General features: G+C 48.3%; 1 protein-coding gene across 1 annotated transcript in view; it reads right to left on the bottom strand.

Annotated features, from left to right (window-relative positions):
- ZSWIM5 (zinc finger SWIM-type containing 5) overlaps positions 1-18,055 on the bottom strand; it is a 271,830-nt gene that overhangs the window by 45,394 nt on the left and 208,381 nt on the right. The window contains exon 9 of the mRNA XM_086952301.1: positions 407-664. Coding sequence (XP_086808427.1) covers positions 407-664 — 258 coding nt within the window. The remainder of the gene's footprint in view (positions 1-406; positions 665-18,055) is intronic.

The following is an 18,055-nucleotide window of genomic DNA, read 5'->3' on the forward strand; positions in this document are numbered from 1 at the left end:
TAGATGGCACATACATTTGAGGGGCACTTCCATTTACAGGGGTTACAAAGAATGGAAACTGCTGAAACTATACATTCCCCACACAGGATCAAGGGACTCTTGTATCACACATGTTAGCCCCTGAAAACATTATTTAACTCTTATTGTCATTAAACCCCCCCCCCCCCCTTGCAGCAGTAGTAAGCTGTAATGCACACAATAATTGTAGTACTCCTCAGAGTGTCTCCCAGCAATAGCATGTGTTGCCTAGTTGACAATATAAGCCTTTACCTAACCTACTGCCTATCAGACAGTGCACCCCAAACATCAAGTGGAACCCAATAACATTTCTGACTAGTTTGCACTGCCACTTAAAAAAAATCCTCTTCCCTTGCCAGTGGCCAATCAGCAGAACTCGGCTCCTCACCTTCCAGCAGCAGAATGCTCTGCTTGCGCAGTGTCTGTACGAGCACTGGATCCAGCTCCAGTTCCTGCAGTCGAAAGATTATTTGTTCCTCATTTCGGCAGACTTTGTCCTGGGCGTAGAGTCCTTCCGGCATGACTCTCTGCTGACCCATTCCCATGAGTGCTACCTCCAGTGCCAAAGACAGGTAGGACTCCCCGCTGTCCTGGGAGCCAGCCACCGAGACATGATGATAGACCGGTGGTTTTGAGTCTCCCACATCTATGAAAGAAAAGCCACTAGGATCAGTACTGACATACACTGAAAGCATTACTTCCAAGAAACTACAGTCACAGCGATAACCGCAGATTATAAAACAGGCTCACAGAACAAGACATGTAAAGCACGGGACACAACTATCCAGACTGCTTATAACACCTAAAGGAGTACTCAAGATTGTTTGCAACCTAAGAACCCAGCCCCATACCCACAACTGTTTAACTTCAACAAGTATTTACACAGTACACCCTGCAGCACATCATTTATTTGTGGAACCCAAGTATATCCTTTACTGCAGGCTCAGGACCAGCTGCTGAAGAAAAAACACCATTTGTTGAGCAGCATCCTTTAAGCACACAAACGGGCAAAGGCACCCCCGCCACTACTTACTGGAGGGTATCGGTGTTGCTTGCTTTGAAAACGAAAAGCTTTATTTAAAGCATTTTTATTTGTCAAGTAAAAATAATTAAAATAATTATTTTGAGAAGATACATTTAATGGTATTTTTCCAATGTACTGTGTGAGATCAGTGATGTGCACAGCTGCGAGAAAAGCTCAGCCCACTGTTATCGGAAGTTTGTATCTGCATTCAGCAACACGACGTACGAGTTACTTACCTTCGGTAACAATGTATCTGGTAGAGACGATTCTAGCCGCAGATCCCTTCACGTAGAATTATCCCCAGGCATGAGAATGGATCTGTAAAAAAATTTGCCCAGCATCCTTGCACGCCGGGGGTAAATGGGGGGTTGTTTGGTTGGGGGAGGGGGGGCGGCATCACACGACTCCGCCCAGGCGTGGTCCGCGTACGTGACGTCAGCGAGGTTACTTAAGTCCCACCCCGGCGCACCTACATCAGTTTTCTTCAGAGAACTTTTCTGCAGCACAACGCGGAGCCTTCAGACAAAACAGTGTGCCAAAGAACAGAGAAAGGAATGGTGAGGAACACCATAAAGAGGAGTGCCAAACACTGCAGTACCCAAAGGCAGGGAAAGAATAAAGAACAGAGCCCATCCCTGAGCAGCAACCCTGCCAATACAGAGATAGCCCCCCCCGCAGAGAAAGGACATATGTAAAAATGTCATGATAACATCTGGCACGACTACAACCTCAACTAAAAACAACAAGGGGGAGCCAGTCGGAGACATACAAGAATCGACAAAACTCTAAGACAGCCCCATCACAGAGAGCGACAACCCCCACAAGGAACAAAGGGCAGAGGCACAGCCAAAAGACCCCAACCTAGAGGATAGCAGAGGGCTCAGAACCCTAGAAATAAAGGGGGGAAGGGAGGGATGGAGGGGTGGAAGGTAGGCCCCAACCTCTAGCAACCAGAGCATAAGGGCACAGAAGCACCCGCAAACCTATCCTCCAATGTGCCAAAAGGGGAGGAAAGGAACAATTAAATAGGACGAACATCCAGTCAGAAAGAGGGAAAGAATGTACTCATAGAAGACACAGCCACCCACAGGGAGGCAAGTGCAAAAGACCAAGCCAAAGTCCTCGCAGAACGGGGAGGAAGAGCGGGCGGTGAAGTAATCTGCGGCTAGAATCGTCTTTACCAGATACATCGTTACCGAAGGTAGGTAACTCGCACATCTGATAGACTACTAGCCGCAGATTCCTTCACGTAGAATAGATACCCTAGCCATACCCAAGGGGAAGGAGGGTCTGCGATAGGACCCCACCCGCCTGGTCATAACAGAGGGTCCCACAGGGGCCGAGACCCAAGACAGAACGAGGAGCCCAGTCCCCCCGGGCAAGGGGAACCCCGCCAGCAGGAGACTACCAACCCCAAAGGGGATGCGGAAAAAAGAAAGAGGTAGCCTGTCCTTCACCCAGCAGGGGAAGCAAGGCAAGACCAAAAGAGGCCAAGCACCCCACGCCATACAAGGCAACAAACCACCGCCCAAGGCCAGGAAGAGGAGCACCAAAGGAGAAGAGTAACCTAGAGACTCCAAGGAGAAGAGGCAGAGCAACAGCAATCCCAGACAGAACAGCGCCGCCAGCAATAAACAGGCAGAAGCCAAAAAGGGTAACTCAAGGTCAACCAGGAAGAACTGGCAAACGGCCCACAGTGACGGACTGCGTCCGCAAAAGGGACAAGACGTCCGCGACCAACTTCTCCCACAGAGAGAAGAGGTATAACTGGGTGCAAGGCCCACCGGAAGAAACGGACAAGGTAGGACGACAGTCCCACAAAAGCCCCAAGAAGGCACAGCGGTGCAGAGAAAACAATAGGTCTGCACCGGCAAGTTCCGCCAGACGCTAAGGACACCACAGAACGAAGCACTCTGAGTAAGCCAGACTCCAGCCGAAGGCAGAGAGCAGGAAGGCGAAGAGGAGTCCAGACACGCCCCAGGGAGGAGACCACACACATGGCCCAAAAAGAAGTGGGACTGGACAGGACCATGACGCCAGACCACGGACCGCTGCCCAGGCAAAACAGGGCAGCGACTCCAGAGAACAACACCCTGGAGCGGAACTCAAGCTAGTACTAGGCATCAGCAAGAGGATTGCATCAGCAACATACTATAAAGTCACGGAGTGCAGAATCCTGCATGCAACCACAGCTCTCCAGCACACACACAGGGCTATATAACAGCTACCATTACCCCACAAAGGGCAGGTGACGTCCCAAAACAAGGGAACCTCTTAGGAATAAACTTCAGCAGCAGAGGACAACAGAAAAGACCTGCGGCAGAAACCCCAACGAAGGCTTATTAAGCAGCCAGAAAGGAAAAACACAGAAGGCCCAATCTCAGACTTAAGCCTGCTGTGACTTCTAAATTTACTCGTCCCTTTTGAACATATCTCGCCTGATTGTAGAGTAAGTCCTTTAATTTATAGACTTTTTATAGGAATGCTGGTGACATTCATACTAAACTAACACTGACATCCGATTGATTTACCAGTAGCCATTTTTTAAGATCTGCTTGACTTGGTATTAAATACTATGTTAAGATAGTCAGTCCATCAATTTGTTTTATGCTTCTTTCAAACAACAATGATTTACCATTAAACAATGCTGGTCATGTATTTAATGTCAAAATTTAAGGATAACACTTGAAGATTTCACACTGATAAACTTGATTTATGCTGTGCCATAGTAACAATGGTTTTTAAAGGACTAGCCTTTGATTTAGAATTGTCTAACCAATTGGGAATGTAAATAGGATAGGTCACATTGCTAGGATGTATAGCACACGGTTTTCTGTCTTAATTTTTGTAAAATATTGTATGAGTCCACGCTTTGATTTTTCTCAGTCGGCATAATAAGTAATTACAATATATTGTTCTTACTTAGGGGGCACTCGTTGCAAAAACATTTCTGTCTTGATGATGGTCTTTCAGACATCGGCAGCCAGGACCGAAACGTCGACCTACTCATCTCCCAAAGCAATTTACCTGCACCAAGAATGAACCATCGTACATTGCTTGGCCTGGTTATTTCCCATGAATTTATGGAGCTGATTAACTGTTATGAACTAACCTGTTGATTTGTACATACATCTGTCCATAACATTTTTTGCTTTAATTGATTTATTCATTGCATCCCCGTATATTTATTTGCTGATTTATCCAATACAATATCTTTCAGAAATTATTCTTCCGTGTGCTTTTTCCCTTATGTCCTACTTATCATTAATTGCTTTCACCTAAGAAAAGTCTTGCTGTTATCCTATGGATACATTAGAGCTAGATCTTTGTTAACTAACTCATCAATTGATCACAAGTCATTATACAAACCAAATCCCTTGTAGCTATTTCTTACCTCAACCAATCTCAGGGCCAGCATGGTGTAAGAAAACCAAAAGCAAAAACAAACAGTCAGGAAGGGCTGGCCAGCAGCCAACAGAACCACAGTTCCAACAAGGAAGACTCGGGTGGCCATTAACCACACAGAACAGACAACCGAGGCGACTCGCCCCAATAGAAGAACACCTCCAAGACCCAAAACACCACGCAGGTCACTGAGGGGGAGGAGAAGGAGGAGGAGGAGGAGAAGGAGGAAGCCCCGCCAAGAACCTCTGGATGGCTGAATCTGCAGGGGCCTGAAACAAAAGAGCACCATCTAAGGGAAGGTTCACCAACCGTTCTCGAACGTTTTCCGGAAACACTGTCCTGAAGCCAGGCATGGCGGCTAAGGTCAACCGAACAAGCTATGACACGACCCAACACCTCCGAGATGTCCAAAGCGGAGCGAAGAATAAACGCCGCCAGCTCCTGGCCCTCCAACACATGATGCCGCAAATCAACACAGACACCCTCCTGGGAAGCAGTAGACATAAGAGACTTCGCTGAGTCCCACAAACAAGAAGTGGCCCGAGCCAAGACACACAGTGTGTTAAGGGCCTGCAGAGCCGCACTGGTCGAGGCGAACATATTGCACCTCCAGGAGTCCAGCCAGTGGGCCTCCCATGACTGGGGTGGGGGGTGTGGGGGGGGGGGGGGGGGGGGAGAGAACAACAACAGCGGCGGAAGAGAAGGAAAGGCAGTCAGCAAAAGGGGGCCTCTGGTAGAGGGGTGAAGGGAAAGACACCGGATCACGCGGAGCCGGATGATGGCGGTGTAGGTGTTGGGGCACCGGATGCCTGTGGCAGGACGGCCCCAAGTGCCCTAGAGAGAAGAATGGAGTGAACGCTCGAAGGGAAGCAACAGCCGTAAGGCTCTGCGGAGGGGAAAGCAGCACCTCGTTAAGTGACGGCTGCAAACTAAGGCGGCCATCCCCCAAGCAAAGAAAGAAGGAAGAGGGACAGAGGAGTGGGGAACCTGCAGTTCCTCTGGCGAAGACAATGGCCGCGGTGACGGCGATGAGCCGCCCTTGGACGATGCTGGCGAAAAAGACACGACGCAGAGGCCTGTCTCCGGCGAGAGTGACACCAGCAAACCTGAACCTCCGGAGAAGAGGAGGCGTCCGAAGACGAGTCAACAACCGGACCTCGGCCTGGCGCCATAGGGTCCGCAATCTGAGGCAGGACAGTCGTCGTCCGGCGCCGGGACGGCCTCCGACACGGCGCAGGAGAACGGGGCTGGGCCGTAGCCGGTACGGCGAAGGAGCGGCGCCGACCTGACCTCCGACGAGGCAGCCGCCTGCGTGGAGGGACGAGAGGTGCCCTCCGCGATCCCTGTGGCGCCGCCGGGGCCAGTAGCTGCAGGCGCCGAAGCGGTGTCACCTTGGCCTTGGACAAGGCAGCCGCCTGGCCAGAATACTGAGAGGGGCTCGGGGGTGCGTCCCAAGCCACGGCGACCTCCCGCGATACCACAGGGACTCCTGCTGAAGTTTGCGGTGAAGCAGAGGCGCCGTGGTCCGAAGGAGGGAACCCCGACGGGCCGCACCCCAACGGCACCACATCCGCCAAGCCTGGATCCGAGCCAGTCTACGCCGGGGTCGGAGCCGCCGGCGACGCCAAGGAGGGCCCCACACACAGCAAGGGATCCGCCAACGTCCCAGGAGGGAAAGGAGGAGGGGGAGAAGCCAGCGAGACCGCAAAGCCACCGCATATGCCTCCATCTTGGCTCTAGTCGCCCCCACACCGGGGAACGGTGGATAAGAGGACAACGCGCAGGGCCGCACCACCCGCGGAGAGCCCACGCCCCCGACAGGCCGGAAACAGACCCTCATGCAGATGGGGTGAGGGTCAGTTGCCGACACCAGGCGTCCACACGACGAGCACGTCTTAAAGCCGGAAGGCCTTTGCACACTGTTCCCACACACACGCAATAGCGAAAGGGGAAGTGTGGCTCACTGGTTAGAGGAGGCAGACCTGGAAGCAGAGGTCAGCCCGGGACCAGGGTTCAATTCCCGGCTCGGAGGGGTCTGGAGTCCTAAAATGTCCATGGACTCGACAATTCTCGCTCCGGTGCCTACTCGATTCACGGGTTCACACTCTGCGACTCTAGGCAATAGCTTGCTTAATCTCCACAACGGCCCCTCGCGGTGGGATGCCTGGCTTTCACCTTGTGGATACCCTGCCGGGGTTATCTCACAGGGGAATCCCAGGACGGGTTCCCTAAGCAAGTGCTTAAATACCGGGTCGGTGATTTGCGCTATATAAATACATGTACATTTACATTTACAAGGCCAAAACATGCCCAGAGCAAGATCGGGATCCGCGCTGCACGCGGAAAAGTAAACTACTGACGTTGGCACGCCAGGGTGGAACTTTGTGTGACCTCGCTGACGTCACGTACAAGGACAACGCCTGGGCAGAGTCGCGTGATGCAGACCCCCCCGGCGCGCAGGGATGCTGGGCAAAAGAAATTCCGGATCCAGTCTCACTCCTGAGGATAATTCTACGTGAAGGAATCTGCGGCTAGCAGTCTCCATCAGATATTTGCTTACAACAAAAATAAAGGATAAAATAAACAAGCATTTGCAATGCAATAGGTCTCGCATTGGCAAAAGTTTGAGCTATTGACATTGTAAATGACAAACCTTTTATCTATGTGTTGGTTTTGAAACAGATGAATGGCATTGTTATTTACCATGCGAATAGCTTAAACTCTCGCATTGTAAATGACAGTGCCTTTTATTTATGTTTTTAAAAAAGAAACATAAATAAAACGCAATGTCATTTATAATACCAACAGCCTAATGGTTTGTGCCACAGTGGGTCAGTGACAGACTGTCCTCTTTCACAGACCCATCCTGTGGTACTGTTCACTGAATGCCAAGGGTTTGTGCCGGAGTGGGTCAGTGCATACTGTCCTGATTGTTGCTGTGTGTTTTTCTTTCTATCTTCCCGTCTCTTCTCTGTCGGTATGCCCCTGTCTGCCTCTACCGCCGATTCAGAATAATATTGTTTGTCTGCCTTTCTATCTTCCTGCCTTGTTATAGGTAGCAAGCTCTATATAAATGGAATTTACAAGTACCCTTCCCCAGTCATCCTTTGTTTGCATTGCTCCTGAACTAAAGCCAGAAGAATGAATTTGAACACCAGGCAAAATTATATTTTGCTCTTTGTTGGTTTCCGTCTCCCTAACGAAATGGCCACTGTGATGTGATTATTTTACCATGGCCCCTTCATGTGGCCTTTTGTGGTGACACAATTAAGCAGCTGACAGCATTGGGCCTCATGTAGCGCACTGTTTGCCGTGTGATAAACGTATTAGTTATTAGGAAAAGGATATTATTTATGGTGGTCAGGAGTGGGATTTGATTCTCGTCCATCAGGAGGTCGTAAAAGGGCTCTACAGCAAACGTCCACAGTGAAGAACAATTACACTGTGGAACACGATTTGTGCAAAGAGAAAACGTGCAAACCGTCAGTGATTGTGGCTCGCAGTCTCACGAGTTCACAGAGTAAAACAAGTGCACACACACACAGTCGCAAACGTACACAAAATACACCACACCACACGAATGCAGCGCAAAGGAATGTAAAAAGCAGCACACATATGGAGACAAGTACACAACTACAGTCAGACAGTCACAGAGTAATAAGGACAAACCAATATGGACAGGCTGATAGCTATAGAGGAACATTTTTAGGTCTCGCGACCTATCAATGCGCACAAGCGCATTGAGCGGAGCGAGAATTCAAGTGCTCGAAATCCTCGTCAAACCAAGGGCTTCTTGCGCTGCGGTTTTCATTAAGTTCACGTGAATCATGTGACCAAACAAGCACGCGCATTCACGGCCGCACAGCACATCAAAGGGCTTTGCCCAGCGTGCGCTCTGCGGCTTCTCCTACCCTAATTACCAGCTTCCCCCATGTCTCCCTTGTGTGCTTCTCTCGTTGCTGCTTCCTTCGTGTACTTCTTCCTGTGTTGCGGTCTCCCTCCCACCCCCCCGCTTGCATTTCCCGTACTGGTCTTTCCTCCCACACCTTCACTTCAAAGGCCCCTGCTGCTTCACACCGTGTCGCATTTCTCCTCCCCCCTCCCCTTCTCTGCCGTCTTGTTTGTTTCAGCGCCTGACTTTCTTTTTATTTCATTACTGCTACCAACCCCCTCACTCACCAACACCAACCACTGTATTAGTTGGGGGCATCTGCTTAATATATATTAATATTTTTTTACGGGCGAGGATTTTTTGCGTTTCTTGGAGGGTTTAACGGCAAGGGCAACAACCGTTTCAGCTGCGGCAGCGGAAGTAGGAAGGTCCGCACGTTTGCAACTCCCTTAGCTGAGTGAAAACCAACATGGCTGTTACCACTGACTTTGGGGACGAGTGCACAGCTTTCACGTTCGTTTTCTTCTCGGAAAACGGTGCCCATTGAGACGGACCCGCTCATATGTTATGAATTTTATCGAGTGCTTTCGTCTTATACATGAAAGTGAATTTAGTCATGTTTGCTAAAAATTTTGTCAACCCCATATTCGAACCAGTCGCTTGTTGACTGGCAGAATCATTATATGGTGTTCATGTGCGATTTGATTTAAAGGTGGTTGTGGATCAGCTGTTCATTTTCGAAGGACCATTCCACCATTGCGTCTGGAGAAAAACACATTCAAATTGGCGGCAGACTTTTACCAAACACATTCAAATTGGCGGCAGACTTTTACCAAACACATTCAAATTGGCGGCAGACTTTTACCAACGCGTCGCTTTATGCTCTTGTCTATTGTGGTGGTTTTTGGGGGACAGGAGGTTGCCTGTTGTCCCGAGAATGAGGGTATGTGCAATTGCCCTCGCTTACGCTTTCTTCCAGATGTGGACATTCATGCTAAAATTTTGTCAACCCCATATTCGAACCAGTCGCTTGTTGACTGGCAGAATCATTATATGGTGTTCATGTGCGATTTGATTTAAAGGTGGTTGTGGATCAGCTGTTCATTTTCGAAGGACCATTCCACCATTGCGTCTGGAGAAAAACACATTCAAATTGGCGGCAGACTTTTACCAAACACATTCAAATTGGCGGCAGACTTTTACCAAACACATTCAAATTGGCGGCAGACTTTTACCAACGCGTCGCTTTATGCTCTTGTCTATTGTGGTGGTTTTTGGGGGACAGGAGGTTGCCTGTTGTCCCGAGAATGAGGGTATGTGCAATTGCCCTCGCTTACGCTTTCTTCCAGATGTGGACATTCATGCTAATTAGCATCGGCGAGCAACATTTTGGGACATCTGCAGGCTTTTCAGTATGTGTGTGCCACATAGCTGATGTTGGAAGCTGTGCGTTCTGCAAGGCTCCTCTTGGCACAACTCCAGTCCAATTAACACAACTTTAAAATATGTGCTCCTTGTTCCACAGGAGGGGGACACTTCTTTGGCAGAGCCTTGCCCCAGCAGCCAAACTACCTATTCAGGAGCAAACTGGATGCAAAAGTTCAAGACAAAGCTGAAAACAAATCAACAATTCGGCACCTAGGAGCTTTTCAGTTAAGGCATGGAGTCCTTACATCTCTTAAGTTTGAAATAAATGTGCCCAATGCAGTAGATTAAGCTGGGTATTTTTGATGGTACGTAAGTATTCAATTGTGACCTTAGCCAATCCTATTAAAATGACCAGACTTGCTGTTTCTAGTGTGGTCCAATTCATTTCCTGGTTACACATCTTGTATTGGCAAAACAATCCCTCTTCTACATGCACCAAGATTTCATAACTTATGGAAAGCCTCAATTGTTTTAAGGTATCTCCTTCCAACTATTCTCTTGCCCCTCCCAGTTCAATCCTCCGAGCTCCTAATGAAATCTCTAGGGGGAGACCATCTGGTACAGGGATTCTGCAGACCCTTGTGTGCTAAATAGCAGCTTCTTGGGAGGTCCCCTCCCATCCTTGGCATGTTATGGCCATACCTTTTGAAGGAGTAGATGGCCGGGTCATCTTCCAAAGGTGTGAATGGAGCCCATCATATAAAGAAATAGTATTCATTTTCGAATACCCTTCATCAGAACTCAAGAGAATACTACTTTATGTTCCAAAAATATTATATAGACAATAGAAATGTGATACTACTCATAGTTTCAGCCCAGATTATGTATAATCTGCAAAATTGTTACAGGTTTCTGAATAATTACATTTTATGCAGTAGGATTATGTCCTCGGCACATGCTGCTAGAGCAGGGGTCTCCAACCGGTCGATCGCGAGCTACCGGTAGCTCGCCGAGACCCCTTGAGTAGCTCGTGATGCTTGCAGCTGAATTTAGTATCCCTTTAGTGTTATTTCGGCTTTTTAGACAGTTTGCAGGCTCTGTTGCCCGTCCTCACCCAAACCAGCTGCTGATTGGCTTTGAGCTTAGCTAGGGCGGGGCAGGCCGGGCTGACGAGAATGACGTGCCTCTCCTTCCTAAGCAGATCAGCGTCTTCTTGTACCTCGTGACCAGGCGTCTATGTGCCCCCTGCCTTTCCCTCATGGGCACCGCACTCATTGTGAGAGTCACAAGTGCGGAGGGTGCTAGTGCTGAGCTGCATTAGGCGAGGCAGGGCAGAGCAGCTGTTTGCCGGTCGCGCAAGCAGTATACTGCTGGGACCCGAGCCCTCTGCACTTTAACAGTACAGCCTGCCACCTAACCTTCACCAGAGCAGCAGGTAAGCCGATGTTGAAACAGACCCAGAACACTTCTGAACTCTTTAATTATAATTACAGTGGACTGCACGCAAAAAGCACAACACGTTCAAATTTGCAGCTGCTGCCATTTTTTCACAAAAAGCTGTTCATCTGTGATAGCCCCCTTTTTCCGCGCTTTCCACTCCTCATTCTGCCACTTCCTCCGGCTTCCCCTCCCCTCTATCTCCCTGGGGACAGTAGCTATTTAGTCCACTATTCCGGTTACTGTTATCTCGTGAGCCTGGCTGTAAACTGTTAACAGGATAAAAGAAAAAAAACCTGTGATGCACCTTTAACAGCTAAAGAAGAATTTATCACTAGGTTTGTTTTTCTGTGCCACTTGTACTGTATGTATTATTCTCTCACTTCACTTCATTGCCACTGGGCGATGGTACTTCCCTTCATGTACATTGGAGTGATGTGTTTATTCTGCGAGCATGCTGGTGTCAAGTAGTCAGAAGCACTGTCTTATGACGTGAACATTATCGATGTCCACTTGGTATGTATAGCAGACTGCACCTAATGGTGGTTTTGTAATGAGATGGCGATCTGCCACTTTGTGTGATTTATTCAACGGCCCAATGAAATGAAGCATGCGCTCTATCCGATTGGGTGTGACTTTGTGGATGGGTGCCGTAACAACGTACTTCCTTCGGTATCTCTCATGCTGGGTGTTAAGTCTGTTGTTCCCAATATCTCATTGTAAGCTTTCGGTAGGTTTAATTTTCATTTTATTTCACCATGTTTATATACTAATATTGTGCTCAAAGAAAGAACGGTATTTTGCCTGAAGTACGATGTTTGACGTATGATGATGTGTGGGGCTTATAAATCACGCTTACTCCAATCATGATTATATCTTTTGACAAAGACGGACTTGGTAGGAATGCATCCAGCTGCTAAATAAACTTTACTCGGCTAACCTGTAAAATCACTTCTTAATGAACTGCCTCCACTTTACCTCCCCCAACCCCCTCCAACCTCGGCCATCAACCCCTCCTTCATAGAACAGGCCTGATTTAGAATGCATATTGAAGAAGTGGTTACTTTCAAACGGACATGTTAGGCCAGGAGAAATTAATGGTGTTGCTAAATTCGATAAAGCTAATAATAAATATACCAGCTCGGAGTAAAATTTAGTGCTGGGTTACAATTAACATCCCAAAAAATGTATGTGAATTACAAAAGTTATCAGCTCAGGGAGTGTGTGTGGGGAGGGGGTAGGAGTGACATCTCACAGTCAGCTTTGGCAATGTTGAAGTGCAAACTCTATTTAGGGGTTGAGCGCCTCTAACACAGTATTCCCACCCTTTCATCTTAGATACGGGGTGAATTCAGATTAGAGCAGAGCAGATAGGTCCTTCAAGTCAAGTATTTGAGTCGAGAGCTCATAGAGGAGCACAACTCGGGAGTGGTATGGCAGGTTCCTTGACAGAATGTGCAGCGAGCAAATGTGCAGCTAGCCTTAATTACATTTCCTATTTTCTGTGCAAACTGGCACACAAATTGCTGCCTAGTGCCAACACAGGCACTGCATGCTGTGGTGTAAGGGTGCCTGCGTTGCAGATGGAATTGTTTTTTCTCAGGGAGGGGCACCTTCTTGCACAAAAACAATCCTCTGAGAGGGAACTCTTAAGAATTGCATTCAAACCACAGTATGGCTCTGAAGACATTAGGTTTAACGTCAATGAAATTGGGCGCGAGAGGTCTCTCAGAAAAATGCGCAAGTTGCTTGGGGTTTAGTAGCTCACAACGATTTTCACTGCACAGAAGTAGCTCTCACTACACAAAAGGTTGGAGACCCCTGTGCTAGAGAATATGTACTCTAAAGTCCGATGCTGTGTTTTAGGATTAGGTGGGCTAAGTATATGCTTCACATCGTGCATGTCAAAAATTAAAACATGAAGGAGGAAGGTGGTAAAGACATCGAAGCACGGTGGGGGTGTTGAGTTAAATCATGGGAGTGGGAGGAGGGTGCTAAGCGCAGCTTATTCAAAAACTTCCACAGAGAAAATAAACACGAACAGAGGCTGATTAGCGAGGTCACGAGTGCAACAGAGCCTGTGCACATAAAAGTGGCAAATAATCCATTTGACAATTAAGACTGAAGTCGCTGTTGACATTTTGCCTGGCTCTAGTATGTCTGCGGTTTCCTGAAGCAACACAGTACGCAAGCACAGTTTAGTGCACGTTGATACTTTTGTTGATTACATGCTTAACAATTGAAGTTAAACAACTGACATAAAAGAAAACTTAAGAATGGAGTAGTATGTGCTTGCAAAGAGAAGGAGCACATTGTGGCGGATATGTTCAACAGTTAAATAATTAGGATAAAAAAAGATTTACAGGGTGTTGGAGCAGCAGTGACCTGTGGGAGATGGTGGGGGACGGCATGGGGAGTTGGGTGATTTACACGAAACGTAAAGCGCGAAACCTGCCATGTTGATAAAAGGCAAGAGGCGGCACTCGCAAACAGAAGTGCTCATTGTAAATAAAATATTACAGTAACAGAAGCAAAATTGGGGGCTGTCAGAGCACGTGAGATTAGGTGATTTAAGCCAAACATGTAGCGCGTCGTATGCCGTGCTGACAAAAGGTGTGCAGCTGCACACCCACAAACAGAAGTACTTGTAAATAAAAAATAACAGTTACAGAAGCAATATTGGGGGAAAACCATGAAAACAAACCAAAACAAGTATTGTGTATTATTTAAAAATTGCTATTCTATCGAAATATATGTTGCTGGTGACATCGCCGAAAGAAGCTTTTAGAGGCGGGGGAGCGGATCCCTTTGAAGCACGGCCTCGGGACGTGAAAGAAGTGTGAACAGCAGGGATGTAATTAGGTAGGGGGAGGAGAAGTGGAGATGTGAGGCCGAACACGCTGGGGAAGCAACAGATGGCTTTGATGTGGACGCGCGAGGCAGGCGGATGGAAAGTGCGTGCAGCAGGGGGCGGAGCAGATCGAAGTGAAGCTGCTGGTGGCAATGATGCGAGGCAGGCGGATGGAAGCGCGTGCACGGACACATACACTCGTCGAAATCCGCCGCCTAGTTTAGCTTTCCTGACCCAACCCTATAATTCTCGACATATTCATTCCTTGCGGAAGGGAATAGTCGAGACCTAAAAAAACAATGTATATGAAATAAAAAATATAAAATCAAGGCACTGTACTAAAGAAAACAAGTATTGGCAAAGCTACTGTTGTGTGTCGATTTAGATACCGTTTATAGAGTTCCCGATTTATGCCCTTATATAGGTACAATTCACATTGCCCTTATTTAGGCATAGAAATCCAGCCCTTATTTAGGCATTGCTCATGCTGACCAAATACAGGCATGGTCAACTACATCCGATCCTCTTCGTCACAACGAGTTCTTGGAAAACCACACTCTTAAGCCTTTAGGACTTCCCCTTGCCTGGATATTGATTTCTCCCAGAACTCATTATGCGTGAACATCTATTCCTTAGGGGTTCATTCATGACGTTCTTATGCCCGACTTGTACACCAATACTGGCATTCCTAAACACCTTCCAGGTAGAAATATAACTTCACTTGCTATGGCAAGGCACGGTGCAGTTCAGCTACCTACTTCCACGACGCGGCTCGCCACCGCAAGTCCAGAAGGAAGTCCAGTCCTCAACTGATGCACTGACCACACGCGGTCATCCTCCTCGCCGAGAATCCAGCTCCAGTGTGTCTGACTCCCGTTGCGGTAAGTTAGAGATAGAGTCCCGGAAAGAGATACCAACTTCTCTCATTCTAAGGTATGGAGCAGACTAGAACCTAGAGAAACTTTTGGCAATTCTTGGCACAACTAAACTATAGCTATAACAGCACCTACTTATTCCCATGTACTATACTTAGGTGAAGTACACTGGGGTAGGATTATTTTAGAAGCACCAGTTGAGTATTGTAGCCTGTGTTATTTATGTATGTATCTTTATATATGTCATAGCTACAGACCATGCTATTGCATTATTATTTCATCTTACTGCTAACGCTGTACGTTTTAAACTTCGCATTCTGTCTTACAATTGTAGCAGTTCATATCTCTTGCATGAGAAATAAGACTGTTCAATAAACCCTTTTATTGAAACACCGTCTGTTGGAAAACGAGGCAGCATCTGTGAGGCCTGCACAAATAACATGACACATTTGTCCTTCACTGGGAACCAAACACCCTAGGGCAGCGCCTGACTCTGAGGGTAGCGTTGCAGAGCAGTCTGAGGCTTACTCAAGGGAGGTGGTGTGGGCTAGTAATCGCCATTTGCTGGTGTGCAAAAAAAACTCAACGATTGATTGTCCAGTCTGTACTTTGCTTTATAAAAGTAAGAGTACATTTATTAAACACACACACCACTCAATACTATACACCAATTTACAAATATACATAAGCTGTTGGAATTACTTTGTGACATTGCATAACATCTCCACCCCTCCCGCAGGGGGGGGTGGGGTCTAGTACCACCACTCCCATGTATGCACATCATCTTGCCCCCAATTAGTTGAACCTATCCTGGAGCGAGGGCCCTGTGCACTGGATCCATCCCAGTGGCGTCCCCCGCCCATTACCTCAACAAGCATTAAACAGGGATACACCTGCCTTGGTGACACATGACCCTGACCAAGCATCTCCTACTGACCCTAAAATATACCCCTCTACATCTTAAGGGCTAACAGTCTGGGGTCTTCACCTAAGCGCAGCAGCAAAACTGCATGTTCACGCACACTTTAGAATGACAGTACTCAGCACATTTGGATATCATTAAAACTGCATTGCAATTGCAGCCCCTAAAGGCATCACAGATTATCACAGGATTAAGTTGTAAATACTGTCAGACACCCTAGCAGGAGTGTCTAGCCACTTAAATCCACTTTGCTTGTGACATCACCATACACCTTTACTTCACATTGAACATCAGTCCCTCTAAAAGAAATAACCATTAATAAATGCATTTCAGTGCAATTACGCCATTTCACCTCCAGGAGATGCCCTTCTCGAGACATCTCCAACTCAGCCCTTCAATCTTTGATGCACTTCTCAATGAACCCCCAGCTGTAGAACAAAAGTTCCAGCCTAGGAGGTGATGCAATCTTCGCTGAGAGTTGAGGGATTATTCTTTTTAAATCCTCAAGAAACTTAGGGTGGGGCTTAGCTTTCTGCTGGAGGCGAGACTGCGCTGCTCCAGCAGCTCCCCCCAGCACCTTTTCACACTCAAGGTTGACCCCTCTCCTCTGGGGGCCACCAAAACGCCAAAAACAATGCATTCCTCATGCCTTGCAAGGCATCATGGGGCGCTTCAAGCCCCTGCCGCTTTCTGGGGCCTCGGTGGGGGGCCCGGTCCCACCCGGGCCCCTGGCTACTTCCTTGTTCGGGGCCCCGGTCCCACTCGGGACCCACACAGGCGCTCCACGTTGGAGGGCAGTCCCCGGGACTTGACCCACCACCTTTTGACGACCGGCGGCGGCGCCGCCATCAGGGGGCCAAAGGTCGCTCACCTTCTGGGGGCCATATCTCAGCCCCTGGAGGTCCGATCTGCCCCATTTTCGTGTCTTCTTGCTCCTGGCGGTGCCGCGCAGCCACTGGGCGCACTCTCCTTCACCCTCCGGGTCTCCCAGAGGGTGCATTCTGCAGGGAGCGCTCTGCATTGGCTCCCTGCGCCAGCCTTTCGCCTGGCTCTCCTCCTGCGCCTCTCTTCTCCCTGTGCAGAGGCCTCTTCTTCTGCGCACCGGTCCTGGGCTCTTCTTCTGGCGCTGTTAGGTGCCTGGGGGGCAGTCAGGGGTGTTCTCCTTCCAACTGCCCATTGCACCAGGCTCCAGCATCTTTCGCCTCCGCAGACCACACCCCAGAGAGAGCTTCTCTTCCTGTGCAAGTACTTTTTTTAAGTTGAGTAGGGGGCTGGCAGAAAGTCTCTGTGGGTCCTATCAAACAGCTACACATCACTTCCCTGCCCCTGCTCCCTCCTTGTCCAGCCTCTGGGTTTGTTCAAAATGGAGTCCAGTGTCTATGGCCACATGGCCTCTGAAACCCAACTCTTTCCTTCTTGGTGCAGCCTGGTGCCTGGCACCCAGTGACAGCTGTTAATGGATGAGCCCGTAGCCCCACCCACCTTCTTTGTGGAGAGGCGGCCTTAGCTTGTGGAAGAAAGGATATCAATCCATCCAGCTGAGGTGAACCCTCAGCCTGGGTCTGGTCATGGCTGGCTCAGAGAAATGTGACAGTTCTGTATGACCCAAAAAGCAGTACATATGACTTTGGACTCTGCAGAATACTTATTTTCACCTACTCTACAATGGACTTTAGTGCGTGTCTGGAATCTGTAGGCCATATGGAAGTCATTTTAGCCATGGGCTCCACATCCCCATAGGGAAATAATGAAGTGAAAACACAGTAAAACACACTGACTTTCCCTGGCATGTTCCTTCCGAGGGTATAAAGCCTATTCCATGTCACCACCCAGTTCTGCATAAGTCCTGTCACACCATTCACTCTGTAGATGCTCCTGGACTGCGCAAGCTAGGAATCTCCCCTGCGCAGCTCCTACACGTGTGCACACGCATGTACACCCGTGTCTGCATGTAACCAGCACAGTGTCCCATACTCCAGCTGCAGCGGCCTAGTCAAGCCAGGCGGACACCAGTAAAATCTCCATGCAGTCTCCTTCATTATGAGTTCACTGTGGATGAGTCCCAGATTATGAGGCTCCCCCACAGTAAAGGCTCAACAATTAGGTGCTCAAAAAGCGAAAAATCCAGGCGGCTCATAGTTTCAGAACCACCTTCTAACACCGTTTCTATTTCTATGCAATTCTGTAGAAACGAAGCATGCACGACTGAGTGAAACTGTAATCTATTGTTTCCACAACTCTGAAGATATTGTTCCGATTCCAA

The sequence above is a fragment of the Lissotriton vulgaris genome, chromosome 1_1 (genome assembly GCF_964263255.1).
Source record: "Lissotriton vulgaris chromosome 1_1, aLisVul1.2, whole genome shotgun sequence".
NCBI classification, from domain to species: Eukaryota; Metazoa; Chordata; class Amphibia; order Caudata; family Salamandridae; genus Lissotriton; species Lissotriton vulgaris.